This window comes from Glandiceps talaboti, chromosome 20, assembly GCF_964340395.1.
Source record: "Glandiceps talaboti chromosome 20, keGlaTala1.1, whole genome shotgun sequence".
In the NCBI taxonomy this organism is placed as follows: Eukaryota; Metazoa; Hemichordata; class Enteropneusta; family Spengelidae; genus Glandiceps; species Glandiceps talaboti.
Window position 1 is genome coordinate 8,319,313 of NC_135568.1, and position 17,472 is coordinate 8,336,784.

Here is a 17,472-nt window from a genome sequence, read left to right on the forward strand (position 1 = left end):
TATGTGCACCCTGGTGTTTAGTGCTGATATTATCTCTAAGTCTGTCTGTCATTGTTGTAACACATGCAGAGACAAAGGTGGAAAACAATACTAGTAATCTATCAACATAAAATTATATTTAAACATTTTTGTTTTTTCTTCTCAAAACACTTCATGAGAAACCTGGTCGGACATTTACAGTCGTTGTTGTACTCATTTGTAATGTGAGAAAGCTCTACGCCGAGGTATGGGCTTGAATCAACAGGTTTTAGTTTCTGGTTACAGGACCATGTAGTTGAAGTACTTTGGTTTACGCCTTGGACACACCATTCTGATAACTGTGAACCTGGACGGACTGAACTGACTCTGAAGTCAGTTATCAATGGTATTTTAATGTAGTGTATCAGTGTACCATAGAAATATACATCACCGGTGTGGGATGGGGATGGGGTGGGGGGATGGTGGGGTACACCATCAGTGTGGGGGTGGAGGTCCTGGTCGGGTGTCATACTATTGCACATGCAAAAATATAGCTTCATTGTAGTATTTGTTTGGTGGAGAAGACAATGTTGTACACAATACATTCATCACTATAATACTATTTTGTTACATGCATGTATTTATATTTTGCATCGTACATGCACCGTCACTATTATAGCACATGTGTAATTTTTGTTTTATTTTTAAAATATAAAAAAGATCACATCGGAAACTACAAAACATATACACATTTCATCAAAACTAAAGCAACAAGAAATAAGCCTTCATAGAATATATAGCCCCCAAATGGTGTGTTGTATTGCAAAGTTATTGTGCAAATTTGAGTGGTGTCTCAATACAAAACTTTATAATTTATTGACCAATTTGTCATTTGAATATGGAGGACAGGTCAAGGGTCAAGATATAAAAAGAAAGCTTAATTTGCTTCTGTCAGTCTATACTTACATGTAGTTATTGTGTTCAACATCTTGAGTTAATGTACATGTTCATCGTTTTAAAAAAATGTAAATTTAGTGACATTGTCCTTGTCTTCATATCTCGCTTGAGATCATCCCCGGAATGGTAGGAATCACAATTCATCAGATATTCAAATTCTGGGGCCGATCTATACCTGCACTTCATTTTGATTCCAAATGTATAGTTTGTATAATTTTTTGTAAGATTCGTCGTGAATTTCAATATACTGGTATAACATAATGGCAATTCTTTTCATTCCCCCACTCTGAGTAAAACTTTGACCACTCTTCACACACACGTGACCTAGCATGTCGACACAACTCCTCTGTTATTTCTTGTTTGTGGCTCCAAGGTCAATATCACTTATAATATACCTAGTGATAATGCTGTCCCATGATTCGCTAGAATCAGTCACGTGATAGGAAAATAGAACGACTATTTCCCTAGGGAAGTAGTTCCATCAACTATTACATGGTCACGTGACCACCGCACATTCACAGCAGGTCAAAATGGCAGCTTCGAACGATGTCGTCTGCCAACCTCAAGAGAAGAGGGCAAGATTTTCATGAGGTATATTATAAAACACATATTGCCTGGCCTATATTTGGGCTATAGCACCCTTTATTAAACGGGTGCTATAGCCCTCATGGCCAGGCAATATGTATAAACCAAGGCAAAGATTTCCCTAGAAAATATACCTCCCATCACAATTATCTTATGCTAATAGGGTGTACCTGCAGATGCCAAATTACCTAACTGGAAATAGTGTCTATGGCATTTGAGCACAGGTGTAAAGTTTGTGATAATTTTCCAAAAATGTATAGTGTTGCTATGTGCAATTTCATAGTTGCAGAGTGACTATATGTCATATTTTTAAACAACTCTTCATAGAAGACACATTTGCCCCTTAAATACTTTACATGTACTTCTAAGTGGCTGAATGGAGACATCATGTAACAGAAATTGGTGGCACCAAATAAATACTACAAAATATCGGTAATAATAGAGGAAATTGCTGAATTTTGATATTAAAGCAAACCTGACGGTCTGAGTCAAGACCAAAGGTCAATGTCTCAAAATAAAGCTTAAACCTGGCAACATGGGGATAGACACTTGAATGTTTTTGAGTTATGATTATTCACTACAAATATGGCTGCCATTGAGTAAAAAGTGATATGAGCACCAAAATTAATGCGTGTGTATGTTTATCTGGTTCTACATATGTGAATTGTGTGGTACTGCACTTTTCACATATAAATGGTCTTTCATTGGTGTGAATCCCCATGTGTGTTTTCATGCTAGACTTTTGATTAAAACTTTGACCACGACTCTTCACATGTAAATGGTCTTTCATTGGTATGAATCCTCAAGTGGGCTTTCAGATGATGACTTTGATTAAAACGCCGTCCACAATCTTTACATACAAAAGGTCTTTCATTGGTGTGAATCTTCATGTGTGTTTTCATACCACTCTTTTGAGTAAAACTTTGACCACACAATTCACATATAAATGGTCTTTCATTGGTATGGGTTCTCATGTGTGCCTTCAAACCACTCCTTTGAGTAAAACTTGTACCACATGTTTCACATAGAAATGGTCTTTCATAAGTATGAATCTTCATGTGTCTTTTCATATTACCACTTTGAGTAAATCCTTGACCACACTCTTCACATACAAATGGTCTTTCATTGGTGTGAATCCGTGTGTGTCTTTTCATGTTACCACATTGAGTAAACCTTTTACCACACTCTTTACATACAAATGGTCTTTCATTGGTGTGAATCCTCATGTGTGTTTTTATACAACTACTTTGAGTAAAACTTTGACCACATTCTACACATACAGAAAGTCTTTCATGGGTGTGAATCCTCATGTGTGTTTTCACACTACTTCTTTTCATAAAATGTTGACCATATTCTTCACATACAAAGGGTCTTTCATTTTCGTCTTCAGGAGTCAGTACTTCTAAGGTTATCAGTCCATGTTGATATAGGCAATCTATTATTATAATTTCATCTGATGGAACAAAAAGACACAGTGATGATAAAAATGACTTTAAAATCAATAACTGAATTACACAAATGATTTGTATTACATGGAAAGATGACTGAATATCTTGACATTTCCATATATTCATAGCCTATCTGTAGACTAGAATGACTATCACAACTACAAGTCTAATCTGATGACCATTCAGAGCTACATTTTGTATTCTCAAATGGAATTCCTATGTAAAGTATGATTGGTTGAATACATATTATATACATGCATTAAGGTCACATGATGAATCCATAATTAGATGTCGTCATGGAAATGTGACCTCACTCTAATTACGTACTTCATATTCTATTCAAATGTACATGAGTATTTGCACACGTTATTTCCTTTTTATCAATTAAAACTGTTTTCTCTTGCAATCTGACTTGAAAAGGGAAGGGAAGAGGACTTATGAACTACATGTACATTTACATACCTCTCATCAGAGAGTGTATCCTTCTCAAGTCGGTGAAGTTCAAGTCATGATCATATAACTTCATTACGTCATCCATTTCTTGATCAGAAAGAAGAGAAATACCACATACTTTATATACGAGAATATCTCAAGAGATATGTGTTAAGAATTGTCATACAATCATCATCAATCCAGAAGTTGATTCTCAAAGTTGGAGTGTATTATACTGTATTTTTGATGATGACGAAATGAAGTGTAAAGTACAAATTACATAAATCATAGCCCTCTCTTTACAATTACACTGCAAAGAGACAAAGTTTGAACATTTTTGATTTTTTTTGTTCTAGTCATTCAAAGTAATGCGACAAATCCACCTGGAAGTAGTGGGAAACATCCAGTGCCTTTAAAAATGTTGATATGGTGGCAATTTGCTTCCAGTTAAAAATCGGAAGGAAAATCACATCACACCAATAACAAAAGAATTTCATACCCAGCTATCAAATATTAACAATCAATCGAATATGTACTCATTTTACATTTCTTTGACTTTAGTAGTCGCTGGTAAGATCACAAAAAAGTGTAAATATTGGAACTTTTCCAGTTTGACTGTAATTTCACATGGCCCACCATATAAAAGCCATCATATTTGATCACGATATCCAATAGGGCATTATATGTAAGGAGGACGCCTGGAATTAAAGTTGAACTTGTGATTTCGGGATTTTTCGTCATCCGAACTGGGACTTCTATACCCAAGATGAGGTAAAATGACTAAGTAGTCAATTTGTTCCTAATATTTGACCACAGGGTGTATTAATTCTTTAGTTACCAGCATTACTGGTAAGCCCATGTTTCACAGCTATGTCTCTTCGCAGGACGGAGAAGGAAGGGACAACTTATTCCCACAGTCACTTGTGAACTAATATTCCATTCTAGGATGGTGATATTCTAGTCTAGGATGATCATAATACAAAATATTGACGTTATTATAAGAGGTATTTATGATATTCAACAAATACTGTTATCAATGACTGTTGTAGACACAACAGTCCACAACATTATCGGAAATGGTATTTTTTGAATATTGTAAATACCTATAGTGAAACGGGCCAATCAGTGACATATTACGTAGTCAGATGACCCATAGGGGATTGGTATTTGATTGGTGCAACCAGGCTGGGGAAGTACCCTTATAAGGAAATAGAGCCTCCAGCAGAGGTCAGGGTCAAGATATGTGTTTCAAGAGTCTCTCTCTCAGGCTTGCAGCCCTTGGTTGAGATAACACACTGTGTTAGAAGACTCCGAGCTTCATCCTGTTGTATCATTGGTAAAGTCCTACTACATGTACCTGGAATTTATCTCATCGTATCTAAGTGGTAAAACTGGTCTTGGTATTGGTGAGATCTAACTGGTAATGCTAAATAGTATATTAATTCATATCACAGAACTGTGGACTGAATCTATTCTAAGCAGGGTAAAGAGCCTATCTCTATTTGTGAACTGGGGGCTACCGAATTTAGGCCACCTCTCACTTCTCGTACAGTTAACAATAACATTGTTAAATTCCCACATCCACACCAGTTCACAACATACATATATAATTATAATCATGACACAAAAAAGTCATAACGTCATTATTTTGTATTATTGTCACTATTATGATTAGACTAGAATATCACCATCCTGGAATGGAATGATTCAATGGGATCAAAATGGATCTAAATGACTTTGATACTTTCTAAAATACCATTTACTTGCCTTTATAGTCCAAAGTTATGGAATTAAATGAGAAATTTAAGTGATCGTTAAAATCCCACGACGTGATCCATCATTGGAAAGATCTAGATGTGAGTTGGCCTTGAATGACCTCCCATGAATCAGCGGGGCACACCATATGTGTTATTTTTAGTACTAAGTTTCGAATAATACCATTTGCGTCTACCATGTACCAGAAGAGCTAGAAATCAGTTCGAGCAATCTTTCAAACATTCCAATACATGTATCAGAAACAAATCTGTCAATTTTCAATCACCGTTTCAAGAGATTATTATATAGCTGATCTTGCGATCTTGTGACAGCCTCACTGTCGTAGTTCTCCGCGAACGAGCAACTTCATGACGTCATGAGTATGTGGCGTGCGCGTGATAATAACCGGGGATAATATCCAAGACACAGCCTCACAGGGCACTCAACTCTGACAGTATATGCATTTCTGTTTAAATTAATGCTGGAGATTCCTAGACAAATAACAGTATTCATCGCATCCATATATTTAGACTGTCGACAGTCGCTCGCGCCTTTTTTGCCACGTTTCATCTAAAATTACTAAAGACGTCGCCGCGCTCCGATCACCGGCGCAATATACTACTACAAATTACAATCGCACAAGTAGTTGATTAGCGAGGGCCGAAGGCCCGCTCGGGCGATTATAGTAATATTGCGCCGGATCGGAGCGCAACAACGACTTTAGTTTTTTAGATAAAACGTAGCAAAAAAGGCACGAGCGACTGTCGACCGTCTACCATATATTTTATTACTTGAAAATGTACCTAAAAAAGATCTGATCTGTAGACTTAGGAAAAGCTTAGGCGTAAAAAAAAATAATTGTTTGGTTCCAGTTACCCAACCGCACCTAGTTTTTCACTGACGACCCTAAACTTCTTCTTTTTTTACGTATTCAAGAACAAAATCACAAAAATTATGAAGTCTCACGAGAAATAGTGGATGCGGAAACTGACATCAACTTAAAAAGACAATATAAAACTGTTCTTCCAATCTGTAATAGCTGTACATCTGATGAGAAGAAATAAATAACACAGAGACCATTTGGAAGACAATGGAAAACCCGAACAAGACACTCACACATGAAAAAAATATATAATAAAATAAAATAAAAAATCTACGTACCCCACCCATTCTAAAATTGAGCGTAACCGGAACCACACATTTTTGTTTTTTTAGGCCTTATCAGTAAGTTTGATAAAGTTCATATTTCATTCACATACATTTAGCGACACTCACTCTATAGTAAATTTTTTTGAAGCTGTTAAGTTAGTGGCCTTGAACTTAGAAGTCTGCACTTACACCATCTCTTCCCTATTGAATGGTTCAGAAAGAACATCTCGTCAGCTTATTGCTTAATCTTCTTTCTCCCAATTTGTATTATGTTGTGAGGATTAAGATCATGATAGTGCTGTCATTACTACCAAGGTTCAGTATTAAGCACATAAATATGAAATAGGTGCTGAATTTCAAATCACCACCAAAAGATGTGCTAATTATCCAATGGATTGGCACTCAAATGTAATCCAGTGATATTACAATGTACTGTGTCTTTCATGTGACTGTGCAACTGATAGTTAATAGATACATTGGTAAAAGAATGAATATCATGGAATTTACTTGAAATATGGTGGTCAGAGAGAGGCAGATTGTACATGGTACATTTAATGCGTTCATATGGAAGTGATGACATTATCATGTCCCCATGTGAGTTTTTATTCATGAGCAATCATCTGAAGGAAGTAACTAATATTAACCAACTGCCTCTCAATGTGTGATGGATTACTACTGACAGGCCAAGTTTACCCTTTGCCCACCATGGGGGTTTTGCCAGATTAACGGTAAAATGTGGACTTGGACTATATGAGAGAGTGAATACAATAGTAACTCGTATCATATATAGGAATTAGAGTGGTGTGGAGGACAGACTATAACTTAGATAATTTGTACTTTACACTTTATTTTGTCATCAACAACACTGCATAATGCACTCTAAATGTAAGAAACAGCTTCTGGTTTGATGGCGATTGTATCACAATGCTATACACATGTCTCTGTTATAATCTAGTACATAAACTGTTGAATGTTTCTTCTTTCAGATCAAGAAATGGATGACGAAATAAAGTTATATGAACGTGACTTGAACAAAGCACATCAAGTGTTACTTTACCGACTAGAGAACAATACACTCTCTGATGAAGGTTTGTAAATGTAGTTGTTATTTATATCCTTTCATAAATTTTACAAATTATGCGTCACCTATCACCAATCTTACATTTTGATTGTCCTGTGAGCCCTGCAAACCTAAGAGACAACCAGAAATACAGCTATTACAGTGTTTTAAATGTCAAATTTTCTGTAAACCATACAAAACACTGTTTTATACATTGTAACAACTTTTGAAACCATATAGTTCATGTCACAGGGAAATTGTCAACTACAGGACAGCAAAAGTACTGAGATGACAACTGCACAGTCATACAGGATTTCCTAAATTTGGTGAAAATGTCAAAATTACTACCACATTTTACACACAGTACAGGGTACACTTTTTTGCTTAACTATGACAATAAAGCATATAACATACATTTGTGTACTTTTAATGAAATACTGTTCTCAATACAAGGACACACTCCTAGCTATTAATTCATAGTCATGAGTATCATTTGCCAATACTATCCACATCTTGCTACTCAAGGTCATTTTTTCCAGTGGCTCACTGGTTTAACATTATCACCCAAAAAGTGAACTCTTGCAGTAAAATTAAAAATGCAATGTCAACTAGTAAATCACTTGAATAGTAGACATGCTACCACGCCTTAGACTTCATTGTGAACCTATTCTTCAGTAAAGTGTGTTGCAGAAAAGTGACTCATCTTTTAATACCTTGACTGGGTCTTGAATGCAGAACGTGTGTCTTTAACCACAATGCTATGAAGTGAATTGTGCAGCACTTGCCCACAACTCAAACGGTATACGGAACTTTCAATTTGAATCCCACTGCTATTGACCTTTTCTACCAACAAAAAACACTGATGTTTCTTTCTTTTCACAAATCAAACAAAGTAAGAAATTGTCTTTTCAAATACAAATCATCACTGCTGTACAGAGTAGTTTTACATCTAGAGAAATTTTTCATTCAGCCCAAGGTCAAACCAAGCTTTGTCATAGAGAAACAATGACATATTTTTATATAGTCCAGGGCATCTATCCTCATTAAACCATTCTAGGTTAGTTTTATAGAAGTATTTACTAGACCCCACTTGTGGAGAAAGTGTCCAGGGATCAAATACAATCATCACTGTGTGTCTTTTTGTTCCATCAGATAAAATTATGATAATAGATTGCCTGTGTCAACATGGACTGATAACCTTAGAAGTACTGACTCCTGAAGACGAAAATGAAAGACCCTTTGTATGTGAAGAGTGTGGTCAACATTTTATGAAAAGAAGTAGTGTGAAAACACACATGAGGATTCACACCCATGAAAGACTTACTGTATGTGAAGAATGTGGTCAAAGTTTTACTCAAAGTAGTTGTATAAAAAGACACATGAGGATGCACACCAATGAAAGACCATTTGTATGTGAAGAGTGTGGTAGAAGGTTTACTCAATGTGGTAACATGAAAAGACACACACGGATTCACACCAAAGAAAGACCATTTGTATGTGAAGAGTGTGGTCAAAGATTTACTCATAGCAGTAATGTGAAAAGACACATGAGGATTCACACAAAGGAAAGACCATTTGTTTGTGAAGAGTGTGGTCAACGTTTTAGTAATAGCAGTCATATCAAAAGACACATGAGGATTCACACCAAAGAAAGACCATTTGTATGTGAAGAATGTGGAGAAAGCTTCACTCAAAGTAGTAATATGAAAACACACATAAGGATTCACACCAAAGAAAGACCATTTGTATGTGAAGAGTGTGGTCAAAGATTTACTCATAGCAGTAATGTGAAAAGACACATGAGGATTCACACAAAGGAAAGACCATTTGTTTGTGAAGAGTGTGGTCATAGTTTTACCCAAAGTAGTAGTATGAAAACACACATGAGGATTCACACCAATGAATGACCATTCATATATGAAGAGTGTGGCCAAAGTTTTACTCAAAGTGGTGGTCTTAATGTTCAACTAGTTTTGGCACCTCAGTGACATTTTCACCTTCCATAAGGAAGGTTATACATTAGGGGTGAAAAGTCTGTGTGTGTGTGTGTGTGTGTGTGTGTGTGTGTGTGTCTGTCTGTCTGTCTGTCTCATCGTTTTCTCCAAAACGGCTGGCTCAATTCAAACGAAATTTGGCAAACGTGTTCCATAGGGTAATGGCAAGAACTATTTAGGTTTTGATAAACATACCATGAATATTAATGAGCAATTTACGTAATTAATGGTTTTCGGTAATTAGGCTATATCTCAAGAATGCACACGTCGAATCCAATGCAATTTGGTTCGTACATTTGCAATACCAAAGTGCACCTGTCCTGAAAATATTATTCATGTAGCTTTTAGTTTTGATAAGTTATTGGAATATTTTCGGTAATTGTTTCTGGTCAGGAAACACTGTCAAAACTGGTGTGACAATGCAAATTTTTTTTTAATTGTTCATGATCAGTTGTGCAGTTGTCTTCTCGGAAGTAGCAATTAATGTAGGCAGAGTTATTTTGGGTTTCCCCTTGGATCTGCAGTCTGTATTGGCTGGACAAACATGAGAAAAAAAATCAAAGCATGTGTAGGGATCACAAAAGCTGAGTGAAGTCGAGGATGGCAAGCTTTCCTGTGCCGAGAATAGGAGGTGGACATTTGAACAACATTTTTGACAACTAATTAACTTTCATTGGGACTTGAAAAATCACAGATATAGAGCTAAATTTCTTGCATAAATCAATAAATTGCAAGACTGTACCCTTACGGAAGGCATTCAGTTTAAATCTGGTCAAGAACTTGGATTTGAATTCTTAAAATCAGATGTGCTGAATCAGTATACTACTTCTGTGATTGGAAGCACAGTAAATACTTACATAAAACTAATATTTTAGTCCACTATTAAACCGAATCAATATACAAGAAAATATTTGTCAAGGGTCAAGACACAGATAATATTCATGACTTGCAACAATTCTTTGAAGTTGGCTGAGCTGTTGCTTCATCATTATAGTGTATTTTTATCGTTTCTTCATCCAAAGGGGTTGGTTCACAATCAATAAACTTCTTGGCTGTAAAAACAACAATATTAATACAGTTAATGTAGAGTTTTGATGCATTATGTTTAGTTTCAGCCCAGGGATTCATTCCTACAGATTCTCGTAGTCTACCTGTAGACGTGTATAGGACTAACGCTATAACACTATTTCCACTATCTTAACTGACATTTTAATTTTTAGAATTTTGGCTCCGTCACGTCCAACAAGTTAAAAATGATAGCTGTGTCACACTGGTCTAGAATGGCGTTCCTGCATACTCTGTTATTGGTTGAATACATAATACGACATTTAAATCATGCCATCAGCTCACATGATGAATCCACAATTAGGTATTGCCATGGAAATTACATAGATCATTGTGTGTGGAGGGGTGGGTACATTTTGAGAACTTCCAATGGTTACATTATCTTGATTACAGAGTGATTATATCCACACAACAAAGGCACCTTTTGTGTACTCTATGTATTTATATATAGAACAGCAACAGTTTTAGTTTGCATCTATCTTTAGTAGTAGGCCAAAAGCTCAATTTCCATACTGGTAACACATTGTTTCTAATAATTCATTTAATTTTAAACACTGACTTACCAAGTGCAAGAAACAGCTCATTCACGTTCATGCCAGTTTTCGCCGAGACTTCCATAAATATTAAATCTTTACTATTGGCAAGTGTCTGTGCATTCTGTGGAGATATTGAATAAATCTTGTATGTATGTATGTATGTATGTATGTATGTATGTATGTATGTATGTAAGTGTATACAATATATATATATATATATATATATATATATATATATATATATATATATATATATATATATATATATATATATATATATATATATATATATATATAACTTGGTGAGTATCAATCTGCTACAGTGCTCTATACCGCAGTGGCAGAGCGTAATAGTTTTGGTATATATATATATACTACTTGGCAATATATATTGATTAAATTCAATCGCCTGTGGAAGGAACCATGGCAAAGTGGGATGTAGGCATATCAGAGTTCTTGGAGCACATAATTCAAAAATGTTCGCTTTGAAAATGTATGGCACTAAAATAAAGTGTCAACAAAAGAGAGATATTTTTTCTTCATTACATACTGGCTTGGCATTCACAGCACTACATACTGATTTGAAATTGATTGTGCTGTCTGAAACAATTTTCAGTTTGGGTCAATTTAGTTAGAGGAAGGGGGGGGGGGTCTGAGACCTATTAAAGTAAAAGAATTTAGTTTTAAATTACATTACAACGGGCTGCCTCTGTCCGTCCATGCATCTGTCTGTCCATAACTAAATAAATATGTTATTTCTCAGACATGTAACATGCAATTTCACTCATACCATGCACATATGCACGCCACTTTGTTTTGTGAAATATGCAAATTGATCAAATGTCAACCATATTTGAATTTCTAAATCAATAATTTCTCAAAAACTATAATACAAACTTCGTTCAAGTGTCTACACCTCTATTACCAGATACAAGTGATCTTATGATACTTTGACCTTTTCAAAATACATGAATTTCTTGCATATCACATATAATCAGTGGTGTTCATTTGTCTTCAGTTTTGGTGTTCAAGCAGGGAGATACTTGATCAATTGTTATTCTTGGAGCTCATGTCAATTTTTACTGAATGGTGGCCATGTTGTTGCTAAAAATCAACATCTCTTCCACGAAGGCTTGTTTAAGTTATCCTACATTGAACTATTGATCTTGCCCCTTACTTTATTCTTGATCAATCTCCTATCGATAAGATCAGCCTTGTTGCCCACTAGCGCTATCACCATATCGGCAGTAGCTTGTCTCTCTAATTCTTCAATCCAGGAGTTTGCAGATGTCAGCGAGTCCTATAAAATAGAAGTTATCATCATAAGTCACTTATACACATATATCAACATATTTCATGATCTCGTACTTGTAAAAAAAATTGTCCATTGGGGCAACATGTTCACCTTCCTATGGGAGTGCCCCTCGCCCCCTTCCCTGTGCATTGTTACCAATACCTCGTTTCCGTGATACCTTGACTATCACCTTCAAGCCAGTCACTGAATAGGTTCAATAAATCAGTACACACCAGATTTAAACTGAATGCCTTCCGTTAGGGCACAAAGTTTTGAGATTGTCGGTCCTACAGACAATTGTTGGAATACAACAGAACATATGCAATAAGTTATTTTTTCTCATTGATTGCTATTTGCTCATTGCTGTTAGTGATCTCCTGGCCAACTACAACATGTAATGTGAAGCTTTATAGAACGTTGTAGCATAGCACTCACCGTAGAAAGAGATTTAAAGGCCAAAAAAAATTGTTTCTGGTCAGCGCCCATCACTTAAATACCCCCCTTCCCCACGTTAATTTTTTCTTCCGTAAGCCAATTCAGTCTGTAGATGAAAGGGAAAAAACAAAAGTAACTCTCCCTACATTAATTGCCACCAGTGAAGACAACTGAAAAACTAATCATGAACTAGCCTGACATCTGCCCCACATACACACTTGCTGTAAAGTACTAAATAAAAAGAACAGTAACTGCAATGATAAGTAGATTGATTAACATTTGTTGAGAATGTAAAAAAAAAAATAAGTGCATCATCGCACCCTCTTTAGACAGCATTTCCTGACAAGAAACTATTTTTTCCTTTTTAGTGGCCTACAACAATATGCCAATAACTTATTAAAACTTAAAGCTACATCAATAATATTTTCAGGACAAGTGCGCTTTGGTATCAAAATTGTATGCATCAAATTATATTGAATTTAAAGCATGCATTCTTGAGATATAGCCTACCGAAAACCATTAATTATGTAAATTGCTCGTTAATATTCATGGGATGTTTACTGAAACCTAATCAGTTCTTGTCACTACCCTACAGAACACATGCAATAAATTTCGTTTGAATTGAGGCAGTCGTCTTTTAACAAATGGGGATAAAGTCACACCACTTTAGACAACATTTCCTGACCAGAAACTATTTTTTTTCTTTTTGTGGCCTACCGAAAATATGCCAATAACTTATTAAAACTAAAAGCTACATTAGTAATAGTGCGCTTTCGTATCGCAAATGTGTGTACCAAGTTAATGAATTTGACGCTTGCATTCTTGAGATATAGCCTAATTACTGAAAACCATTAATTACGTAAATTGCTCATTAATATTCACGGGACTTTTACCAAACCCCAATCAAGTCTTGCCATTACCCTACGGAATATGTCTTCAAAATTTCGTTTGAATTGAGCAAGCCATTATGGAGAAAACGATGACACAGACACACAGACTTCCACCCACTAAATACATCTCTTCCTTGCGGAAGAAAAAACGTTAGTATCTGCCAACAGCGCCCGCTAGTGATGCAAACAGTCTCCAGCAGTAACAAGTTATTACCTCTTTTGTAACATCGTAGACTACAATGGCTGCCTTTGCTCCCCTGAAGTACAATTTTGTTAAACTGTGATATTTTTCTTCGCCTACAGTATCCCAGATTTGAAACTGTACCACGGTATTATTCAGACAGACTCGTTGTGTCCAGTAAGTGGCTGCAGAATAGTAGAAACGTAACTGTTATTGTCATGAACTTATGATGCATATAAATATGAATATTTATCTTCCATTTATAAATCAATTGTTCTTGAAAGATATTATTTAATATTATTTAATATCTAATATGATTTGAACAGGTGTTGGTTTATAATTACAAACCAACACCAGTTCAAATCATATAGTATATTATATATATTTGTATAGTTCACGCAGATTTCGCAACGGTTCTGTCTGTAATCTACAAATAACCAGCTAGCAGCTGGTACCCGTCCCCTACTCTTCCATTTTATAATACCACTAGATTTTACTATTATTAAATCTACGTGAATACTTGCCTGTTAATGTGGGTTCTGAAAGACCGAATTTTCCCTTTACCAGTCGAAGTATTATACTCGTCTTTCCTACGCCATGGTCTCCTAATAAAACCACTTTAACCTGCCGAAATCTAGTTTTGTTACTCGATGACATTTTGTCAAAGCGTGGGTATTTATTCTACCGTAAGTCTCCTGGAGTCTTCCGCCGTCGTTTGTTGGGTGATGTTGACAGCGTTGAGTATATTGATTGATCGGCGACCCCCTTGTGTATCTGCACCCATAAGGGCGTGTAATCATAGATTGTTGTTTTCCAGGTCTACAGACTAAATATAACAACCTTTTGACTATATATTCCTACCTGTAAGGAGAAAAGTATAGAGATTGATACATTTGTACATTCGTAGCAGCAGAATTCGTACGATATTTTCCTAAGAAAACGGCAATCTAAGCGATAATTACGTGACCCTGTGTCTGCACCTGACACAATATCAAGACATGTAATGACAGCTACTTCAATTGTTATTATAAACTGAACTATTAGAGCTACCCAAGCTACAAGTGCATGAATGGAACAACTGTTTAATTTATTAGATATAAAGACTGATTCATTATACAGTAAATTCTGGAAAAGTATTGAATCACCTGTTGGTAAACGTATTTTTGTGTCTGTACACATAATATGGGGACCAGGTGTAATTAAACCAATGGGTCCGCACCCTAAAGACAGCGCTTCCAACCCGAAGACGATTTTCAACTTGTTACTGTTACAGTACTTTTTAAAATCCACCACTGCTGCACAATGTCTTTATGGGCAATTTGACTTTTCAGTGAATACACTATTGGTTGCCTGATCGTGAAAATATAGTCCTGCTTGCATACGGAGGAATTCGGGACTCGATTCTGACAATTGTCCTCAAGTCAGTAATACAGACTCGTGCACCGTCATGGAAGCAGGACTAGTGAAAATAGTACTCAGGGTAGTGACGTAAGAGTACTGATCATGTTTGAGTCCTTATTCAATTTTTTGTGTGACAAAAAGCTGATAGCGACGACCTTATTTACTTCTCTTGATAAATGTTGAATTCTAACTGCATACTATCGAAACGCCGGATATAAATGTGCGAAATTGAAACCATGGCAACAGTCGCTTCCGATATAGAGTAATCGCTGAAACGTGGGCTGACTTGTCACTATATAAAACGATGTATTGTTATACCGTGGATTGCATAACTTATTAGATTTTTCAATAGTCTAGTTGTACCCACAGGGGCGTGTAATATTTCATAGATTGTTGTTTTCCAGGTCTACAGACTAAATATAACAACCTTTTGATTAATATATATTCCTACATGTAAAGGGAAGAGACCTATAAAGGATATACATGTAAAGGGAAGAGACTCTATACTACTAATATTTCTTAGTAGTATAGAGATTGATACATTTGTAGCAGCAAGATTCGTACGATATTTTCCTAAGAAAACGGCATTCTAAGCAATAAGAAAACAACAATCTATGATCAATTGTACCACAGACTGTGGTTGTACGTGACTAAGATACATACGTTTCGCACACTCGCAAGGAAAGAACAGAAACGACTCCCCGCTGACTATTGTACACGTGAACAACTTGACAATTTGAGTATGTATATGGACTGGCTACCGGGGAGTTCTACCTAGTTCTTTAGGGAGGGGGCAACAAGGATGCCATTCTCTGAAAGCATACACACCATTTCTTTGGAAACTGACGACCTTCAGTACTATAGCACCACCAAACAAAGCATTATGAACGTAAAGGTATAGCTAATGCTTATGTTTGGAAACCCCAGCCCCTGTCTTTCGTTTCCTATTGTGTGACCATGGCTTGACCGAATAATGCCTAGTCACGAGTTTATGCCGTAGCAGTAATATATTACTAGTACATGTATATACATTGTATGCAGAATATAGACAGGAATGCGGATGCAATAACCTAGCATGTAGTTGTGTTGTTCCCACTACGTACGAAATACAATACATTTTGACTTGGAGTGCCTTTTAACTTGCTGCAACACCGATGCCTACTGGTAAAAAATGCCACAGAACAGATATAGAAGTAAATATTTGTTGAAACCATGTCCCCGATCTCCATGGTGCAGTCATGTCATTTCAGATAAACACCATTTATCACATACCTTGTCTGTGGCTTATATCTATAAAGTAGATAATGTGTACAGTAGTTGTCTGAGAACAGATACAATGTTGTATATTCAAAGGAATTCTTTTCCACTTTGCAAAATACATGGACGTTGAAAGAAAAAAACACTTACACGTTACATGCATGTCCTCCAGTTAAAGTCTAAGAATATTCTGTCTGCCACGACGTGCATGTATCAGTATGATCAAGTGTTGGTTGAGTTTGTCATGATTGTACTGAGCTCAGAGGTCAAAGGTTAGTCTCGTAACTCATGTCACTTTGCCGACAAAAAGGTAAACACACGTAATTTACACAAGGTATGTTTTGAGAACTAGGAGTGGAAAACTTAATCTAAACCCTAAGCTCTTTTCGTCGATTTTCGTTGTCCTGACATCACCGAATAAACTCTTCCGATTGTATATATCGTATTTCGAGTTTAAATTATAGTATATAGAGGCTAAGTTTCACGAAGTTTAGTCATTCGTTAGTACACAAGTGCCTGGCAAGACAATTCGTAAATGAGCAAACATAACGTTTTAAAATAGAATGAAAGGTATATATTTACGTCGATAAACGAAAAGTTATGATCGAATGGTCAGTGAAGAGTTTTGGTTATAGAAAACTACACTTGTCAAAGTTCTTATATACGAAATAATGGCTCCAAAATAACTTTGGCGACCAAATTTATATCTCCTCAACCAAATTTCGATTGTATGTTGTAGGCCATATATTGCAAAGAGCGCTCAGTGTGGAAACCGTATCTCTTTTGGACATTACTTCATTGGGTTCCATAAGAAGCCTGATATCTCAGAATCTCCGTACAATAAAATGTTTATAGAATTGGAAATTTCCACACTGTACTGTTTTGCCTAGCCCTGTTACATGTAAAAATACTATGGTGTTGTAACTTCATGTTTAGCAAAAAAAATCAAGTATGCATTTGTGCGTATCTCTTCCAGACTCGATCTTCTTGAAAGTAATGGAATTAAAAGCGGATTCAATATGATGGCATGTACCCAGAGTGTACTTCAGACACAACCGTGATTTTGATTTTCCAT

General features: G+C 36.0%; 3 protein-coding genes across 4 annotated transcripts; 1 reads left to right on the forward strand and 2 right to left on the reverse strand.

Annotated features, from left to right (window-relative positions):
• Window positions 1-626: 626 nt before the first annotated feature.
• On the reverse strand, window positions 627-5,241 carry LOC144450812 (uncharacterized). Its single transcript, XM_078141547.1, has 3 exons — window positions 5,148-5,241; window positions 3,411-3,488; window positions 627-2,953 (listed from the first exon to the last, which is right to left on the reverse strand). Exons 2-3 carry the CDS (start codon window positions 3,484-3,486, stop codon window positions 2,247-2,249), a joined length of 783 nt encoding a protein of 260 aa, XP_077997673.1. The 5' UTR covers window positions 3,487-3,488; window positions 5,148-5,241; the 3' UTR covers window positions 627-2,246.
• Window positions 4,625-9,376, forward strand: LOC144450811 (uncharacterized). 2 transcript variants are annotated; one of them, XM_078141545.1, is made up of 3 exons: window positions 4,625-4,800; window positions 7,271-7,372; window positions 8,497-9,376. In XM_078141545.1, exons 2-3 carry the CDS (start codon window positions 7,279-7,281, stop codon window positions 9,249-9,251), a joined length of 849 nt encoding a protein of 282 aa, XP_077997671.1. In that variant the 5' UTR covers window positions 4,625-4,800; window positions 7,271-7,278; the 3' UTR covers window positions 9,252-9,376. The 2 variants fall into 2 exon arrangements, with proteins under 2 accessions (XP_077997671.1, XP_077997672.1); XM_078141546.1 differs by having other exon boundaries at window positions 4,800-4,863.
• Window positions 9,377-10,277: 901 nt separating this feature from the next.
• Window positions 10,278-14,396, reverse strand: LOC144451042 (ras-related protein Rab-5A-like). Its single transcript, XM_078141800.1, has 5 exons — window positions 14,264-14,396; window positions 13,773-13,924; window positions 12,117-12,239; window positions 10,967-11,060; window positions 10,278-10,390 (listed from the first exon to the last, which is right to left on the reverse strand). Exons 1-5 carry the CDS (start codon window positions 14,394-14,396, stop codon window positions 10,278-10,280), a joined length of 615 nt encoding a protein of 204 aa, XP_077997926.1.
• Between the last annotated feature and the right edge of the window lie 3,076 nt (window positions 14,397-17,472).

Excerpts from the sequence above, each read along its gene's own strand:
- LOC144450812 (XM_078141547.1), bottom strand. The coding sequence starts at position 3,486 with ATGGATGACGTAATGAAGTTATATGATCATGACTTGAACTTCACCGAC. Across the intron at positions 2,954-3,410 it reads GATACACTCTCTGATGAGAG|ATGAAATTATAATAATAGAT; the intron begins GTATGTAAATGT and ends TTGTTCCATCAG.
- LOC144450811 (XM_078141545.1), top strand. The coding sequence starts at position 7,279 with ATGGATGACGAAATAAAGTTATATGAACGTGACTTGAACAAAGCACAT. Across the intron at positions 7,373-8,496 it reads CAATACACTCTCTGATGAAG|ATAAAATTATGATAATAGAT; the intron begins GTTTGTAAATGT and ends TTGTTCCATCAG.
- LOC144451042 (XM_078141800.1), bottom strand. The coding sequence starts at position 14,396 with ATGTCATCGAGTAACAAAACTAGATTTCGGCAGGTTAAAGTGGTTTTA. Across the intron at positions 12,240-13,772 it reads TCTACGATGTTACAAAAGAG|GACTCGCTGACATCTGCAAA; the intron begins GTAATAACTTGT and ends TCTATTTTATAG. Across the intron at positions 11,061-12,116 it reads GGAGATTGATCAAGAATAAA|AATGCACAGACACTTGCCAA; the intron begins GTAAGGGGCAAG and ends ATATCTCCACAG.